General features: G+C 32.0%; 1 protein-coding gene across 1 annotated transcript in view; it reads left to right on the top strand.

The window, feature by feature from the left end:
* The window catches only part of HELRODRAFT_175852 (hypothetical protein), a gene marked incomplete at both ends in the record, with an annotated part of 1,070 nt that extends 145 nt beyond the window's left edge, over window positions 1–925 (top strand). The window contains 3 exons of the mRNA XM_009023231.1: window positions 1–388; window positions 483–663; window positions 791–925. The exon at window positions 1–388 is cut by the window's left edge and continues 145 nt beyond it. Coding sequence (XP_009021479.1) covers window positions 1–388; window positions 483–663; window positions 791–925 — 704 coding nt within the window. The remainder of the gene's footprint in view (window positions 389–482; window positions 664–790) is intronic.
* Window positions 926–7,500: the final 6,575 nt, after the last annotated feature.

Raw genomic sequence — 7,500 nt, 5'->3', positions numbered from 1 at the left:
GCTTATTGAATGTTAGATCGATGATTTCTAAGGTGGATAGCTTGTACGAATTAATCTTCAATGGTTTAGATATATTGGTACCAACTGAGACCTGGCACGGATTACCTGGTAATGTTTCTGTCAATTTAGCGATGCCACCCGGTTATCGATTTGTGGATTTTGTCCGACCGCATGATCCTGGTCACGGGAGTTTAATTGTTTACTTTTGTTCTGAGTTTATCTACAAAAAGATTGGTTTACCGTTGTTTGCTACCTTTAAGGTAATCACAGTGAAACTTGTGATGGGCGATAATGATTACATTATGGTTGCAATATACCAACCTGGATCGGTTCAAATAACTGCTTCATTGTTCAGTGAATTTGTTTCTTTATTGGAGAATATTGCAATGTTGTCATCACATATTCTATTGGTTGGTGATTTTGATATTCACTTAGAAAGAGTTTATGATGCACACAAAATTAACTTTTATGAAATTTTTCAGCTGCATAACTATATTACAGAAACAACTCATGTACTTGGTGATATGTTATCTGGTCATCAGCTTGCACAACATTTCGGTTTTGGAAACAACCGTTTTTCCTAGTGAAGTATATTCAGACCATAGTTTTATTGAAGCAAAAACATCTGTGCCTAAAAAACGTCGTGAATTCATCAGAAAACAAGTTAGATCGTGAAACAATTTAAACGAAGACGCGTTTATCAGGACAGTCTTAGATTCACCAGTATCTAGGGCCTGTTCAAGCGAAGACGTTGATGGCAAGTTAAATTGATAAATCATTTAAAATGCAGTTCCAGTTAAGCAGGTCTCGGGTAGAAATGTTTATGCTGCTTCCTGGTTTGATAGAAATTGTCTGCAGGAAAAGCGACATCGCTGAAAGCTGGAAAGGCTTTAAAGGAAAAGTCCCTCAGATACAAATTGAGTAGTTTGGATTAAATCTTTGAGGTAAAAATCAAAACTCTTTTCTGATAAAAACGAGATTGGAAAATTTATTAGTTGTTTGTCGAATGTTGATTCTTGGATGTCAAGTAACGGTTTGAAATTGAATCAGTGTAAGACCCAGTTGCATCTAATTGGTACGTGGCAACAATTGGCGAGGCTTGAGACAAAATCAATCATCATATCTTGTGAAGAAATATCTTTCGTTGATGTCGCATCAAACCTGGATTGTATACTCGACAGAAAACTGTCAATGAATGAACACATCAAGAAGTTGCAAACCTTGAGCATAATACAATTCCAAAGGTTATACAAAGTCGACGTGCAATTGATCGTAAAACAAAAGAGATGTTGGTTCATGCATTTATTAGTTCTCGGCTGGACTATTGCAACAGTCTGCTCTACAATTCACCCAACAAATCAATTGTCGTGCTTCAGTCAGTGCAGAATCGGACTGCTAAGTTAGTAATTGGTAAATTAAAGTTTGATCATGTTACGCCGATTTTGAAAGACCTTCGCTGATTACCGATCAAAAAAAATAATAACTTTTAATTTGTCTAATTATGTTCAAGTCGTTAAATGGATTGGTACCTGAATATTTAGCATGTAAATTCAGTAAAAAAAAAAACGTCAACAGGTGCTTGTTTGAGATCAGATGAGCAAAATATACTCATTTAATTTAAAATTTCAATCTGCCTTTGTCCTTAAAAAAACCGGGCCAGGATCTTAACAGTTTAGAAAAAAACCTTAAAACTTATTTGTTTTTATTGAACTAATGTTGATACAGCCATAATTTGTTCTGTTTTACATTTTGTAGCTTAAAATTTCTATTTAAATTTGCGCTTTATAAATTTGCCAGATAATAATTCTGTAGATTTTATACAATACTGTATAAAATATGGTCTCCTTCCAACACAAACACACACATACAGCACACAAACACACGAACAAAGATATATATATATGTGTGTGTGTGTTTGTGTGTGTGTGTGTGGTGTGTGTGTGTGTTTAACTTAACTATCAACTTTTCAAAATTTCATTTGGCCAACGAAAATACAATGATAAAAAATAATAAATATAATTAAATATAAATATTAAGATAACAAAAGAGAAAGCAACATACGCAGTTCGTTCATCACTTGATTCAAAAATGTCAACAACATATTTTTCTTTGTAAAATTGTGGTTCACGTAGGCCAACCAGAATTTTCAAAATTTCAGTGGTTGATCGTTGTTTTCCTTTAGCTGCTACATCAATAACGTACACATCAACTTCATATTCTTTCCCTTCTTTAAATGGTTCATCACCTTTGGTTTGAACTAGCCCCGATGTAAAGTCTACTTCAAATCGCCAATCCGCTTCATCAATTCCTTTAATTATTAAGCATTAAATGTTTGTTGATATTATAACAAATATGATATAGGAAATATGGTGCTTTTAGCAATATAAAAATTAATATACGGTTTCTTTCAAATGAAACAACGTCTTCAAATAATTCAGAATGATAGTAAACATAACATATCATAAGATTATGTATATAGTTGTTTTTTATCATGAAATGTCAAGACATTTTTTTGATAAGACTAGATTGCTAATAATATTTTACATTTGTATATATATATATATATATTTATATATATATATATATATATATATATATATTTACAATATTCTATAAATTCTACCGAATGTTTGGCGTTAATATGTTTGTAGTTTATTTTTTCGATATTTCTCACTAAAGTTTTTTGGTGAACGTTTAGTTTATTAAAATTCAAAATAAACTTATTTTTCGAATTCATGCTGCAAATAAGGCCATATTTCGATTCCGAATGAATCATCATCAGTGCTCCTTGCTGTATATATAGGGGAAATATTGACTTTGTCAAGATGAACTTTGACGTTGTAAAAATTAACTTTGGTGTTGTAAAATTGAACTTTGATGCGAATTACGTGTCAGGTTTCTTTATTGGCTGGTCATCTTCTTTGGTCTCCTTTTCTTCATCGATAGCAACATATTCATCTTTGTCATTATTTACGATGCTAGTTTTTATTACTTCTTTGTTTTCGTTGTTGGTTAAGCGCCGGGTTGGAAGTGAGGTAGTCATTTTTTGTTGTATATTTATTTTAGGACTGCTTCTGCAATTTTAAGATGCGTGTAGTTGCTGTTCTGGTATATTACTTTGGTGTTGCTGTCGAGGATTTCACGGCTAATTGTGATTGAGTGTGTTGAGTCCAAATGAGATTTGATAGCACCATTCTGTTTATGCATGTGTTTTTAGGACTGCTTCTGCAATTTTAAGATGCGTGTAGTTGCTGTTCTGGTATATTACTTTGGTGTTGCTGTCGAGGATTTCACGGCTAATTGTGATTGAGTGTGTTGAGTCCAAATGAGATTTGATAGCACCATTCTGTTTATGCATCGTAAGCCTTCTAGTCAGTGAGGTAGTAGTAATCCCGATATATGAATCATGTTGACGTGCACAGCCGTCAAAGGGGCAATTAATTTCATATATTACGTGATTACGCTTTAACTCAGAGTTATCTCTAGGACTGCAGTTGTTTTTCAGTATTAGGTGAGACGCATAAATAAATAAATATATATATATATATATATATATATATTTCGGAACGAGGTTTTCTTTAATACAAACATCATTGAAGATATATGCCCATTTTGCATTAATGACTTTCTTTAATGAACACTCAACAAGTCTGAATTTATTAAACTCGTATTTATTTAAAACAATAGACATGGTAAGGCTAACAGCGCTGTTTCGGGAAGTCCATCTTCAGAGCCTATGAAAATAAGAATAGCATGAAATATTTTTATAAAATTAGAATGCATATTAAATGTGTAATAAAATTATTAAGAAAATAACGAGAAACCTTTGTTAGTGAAAACAATGCAAAACATGTACAAATTAAATTTATGGTTAAAAATATAAATGTATATAAAAAGTTAGTAAAATAGTATTAAATTAAATATTAAAACAAATAAATTAATACTGAAATTTAGTTCAGTGAAAATTTGTTAAAATCGGATGATGTATATAAAACGTAAATAAGTTAGTTGAATGTGAAAAGAAGACATGTGTGGAAAGAATATGGAAAATTGTCAAAATTAATTATTAAGTTTATAATGATATATAAGAAATTTTAATAAACGAATCCGTAAATGAAACAACTAAATTAGATTAAAATGGAATATAGACTATTTATGAAAAAATATAATGGAATAAGATAAAATAAATGAAATAAAATGAAAAAATACGTTAATCTTTCTAATCATACCCTAGCCGACGATGAAGTTTCCTTTTTGAATTTAGGTTTGAATATGCATTTTAGACACAAGTATAGCAATATACACAAGGAAGTAGAGCTGGAGATGCTATACAATCTAGCATTATTCTCCCTGACAACACTATCCAATCATACGTTAATCTTTCTAATCATACCCTAGCCGACGATGAAGTTTCCTTTTTGAATTTAGGTTTGAATATGCATTTTAGACACAAGTATAGCAATATACACAAGGAAGTAGAGCTGGAGATGCTATACAATCAACTTCAGAGATTGAAAAAGCAACGGATTATTGACTTTGAACATGGCTTACACAGTCAACTGCAGGCCGAATCTCATCGACATTGAAATGGATATCGCAAAACTGTTCTTTCGAGGGAATTACTCAACGCGGCTAAACGTCTCCGTTCCAACATTGATCTAACGATACGTAAATCAGATAAATCTAATATGTATGTGATACTAAATAAAACAGATTACCTTCAGCAAATCAATAATATCCTGGCTGACACTACTAAGTTTGAACGCATTACAAAAGATCCTACTAGCGATATAAAAACATCGGCCAATAAGTTGATTGCACAAGTTAATTTAGCCTCAACTATCAACAAACTTACGCCTATCGTAGGTGATTACGCTCCTGGATATATTTATGGTAACGTGAAAACACACAAATTGAATAACCCTTTGCGTCCTATCATTTCACAGTGCCCCACGCCTACATATCAATTGGTAAAAACAATCAATAAACTGTTACAACCGTATATTCCACGCACATATTCTGTTAATTCTAGTTGTGAGTTTATTGATATCATAAATGGCAATAAACAGTGTGATGGACATATGGCTTCTCTCGACGTCGAGAGCCTATTCACAAATGTTCCAATGGAACATACTATCGACATCATATGTTCACATGTTTACAACCATCCCACACTACCTCAGCTTGATATACATCCAGATTTACTCAAAGATATTTTGCGATTGTGCACTGTTCAGAGTCCGTTCACTGCTCCCGATGGTTTACTTTATCTGCAGGTGGATGGTGTGGCGATGGGATCTCCTCTTGGCCCACTTTTTGCTGAGTTTTATATGTCGGATCTTGAAACTCGCATATTTAAAGACCCAGATAACAAGCCGTTGATATATGCACGATATGTTGATGATATATTCGTCATTTGCAAAACGGTTTCTGATGTGTACTGTTTGCGGAATGTCTTCCAAAACAATTCCCATCTAAAATTTACTATCGAGTTCAGCAAAGAAAATGAAATTGCGTTTTTGGATTGTCTTATCATGCAGCACGAGAAACAATTAATTTCAAAGGTCTATGTTAAGCCAACCAACTCAGGTCAGGTGCTTAATTACAACTCAGATTGCCCTGAAAAATATAAATATAACGTAGTTTATAATTTTGTGCACAGGGCATATAAAATTTCATCCAATAATACTATTTTTCATAGTGAATTAGTTAGAATCAAACAATTCTTAATAAACAATAATTACCCGAACAAGTTAATAGATACCATTATTCGCAAATACTTGAATAAAATCAGTGACTCAACATCTGTTCCTTTGCTACCATCGGCTTCAACAAAAACAATAATACCGATCTTTTACCTTAATCAAATGCATGACAACTACAAAATAGACGAATTTCAACTTAAAAATATTATAAAGTCTAATATCTCCATGTGTAATGGTGAACATAAACTTAAACTCATCATATATTATAAAACTAACCGGACTTCTAACTTAATAATAAAAAATAGTAATAGACATTCTACCAGTGATGACGAGTACTTAAGTACATTTGTACTTAAGTACGTACTTAAGTACAAATGTATGTACTTAAGTACGTACTTAAGTACAAATGTAGTACTTAGATACTTATACTTAAGTATATATGAAAACCTGTACTTAAATACTTATACTTAAGTACATTTTCCAGTACTTGTACTTATAAGTAATAAATTTTTCCTGTAAGTACCAGAAAAATTTTAAGCAAAAATAAGATAATGTCAACATTTAAAAATTGAAAACTGTGATGAAAACACACACACATTTTCACATTGACATTCTTGTTTATCTCTCTTATCAACATTTGTTCTTGTTTAGTCATGGATAGCGGGATGTTAAGATAACCATTGGCTAATTGAGTCATTAAAAAAGGTGGTTAACTCACATCACTCTGACATCTATATATCTATATCATAGACTCTACATGATCTATATACACATGCACGCTATATATAGTAGTTATTATATATATATATATATATATATATATAACAATCCTTATAAATATATGTGTTAAAGTGTTTTTGTTCACATTTTAAATATACGTGTTGAAGTGTTTTTGTTTACATTATAGATATAGGTGTTGAAGTGTTTTCGTTTACATTATAAATATATGTGTTGAAGTGATTTTGATGAAAACGTATATTTAGCCAGGCTGGAATGATTCTCACTCCTAAAAGAAATCGTTTAAGTGATGAATCATTTGAAACTTTACTTTTACTCAAAAAGAACAAACTCTTTTATTGATGTAAATAAATTACTGTAAATAATGAGTTGATTTCTGAGTTTAATAAATTTATAAATATTTCAAATTAACCATGGTATGTACTTAGGTACTTATGTACTTAGTACTTATACTTAGTACTTATAAGTATCAAGTATACAATTTGTTTTGGTACTTAGTACTTATACTTAAGTACTTTTATTATTGAGTACTTAGTACTTATACTTAAGTACATTTTTTGAGTACTTACGTCATCACTGCATTCTACAAGTATTTTGGAACAGAGTAGCGTGGTGTACAGCTTCAATTGTCCTATGCCACACAGTGTTGTGAAAAATTATGTTGGGCATACGCGTACTACTCTGGCCAGAAGGCTTACGATGCACGTACAGAACGGTGCCATTAAAGATCATATGCTCAAATCTCACGGTTTGCCACTAACCAGAGCATTACTTGATGTTAACACGAAAATACTTGAACGTGAATCGCACCCAGTTCGCCTCAAAATTAAAGAAGCTTTATACATCTACAAGAATAAACCCGCTATGAATAAACAATTTAACACATTTGATCATAGCCTACATCTTTACTCCCAGTATAGACATGATAGTCAACAACGTGCCGTTCATACCAATATCATAGAACCACCAATGTTGCGCCACTTCGAATACGAGCCAATGCCAAAAGAAGCGATACTGTTTAATGGTGAACATGTTACCACTCGTCATAGGACTGTTT

The sequence above is a fragment of the Helobdella robusta genome (genome assembly GCF_000326865.2).
Source record: "Helobdella robusta unplaced genomic scaffold HELROscaffold_35, whole genome shotgun sequence".
Taxonomy (NCBI): Eukaryota; Metazoa; Annelida; class Clitellata; order Rhynchobdellida; family Glossiphoniidae; genus Helobdella; species Helobdella robusta.
This window is presented reverse-complemented; position numbering and strand designations above follow the sequence as displayed.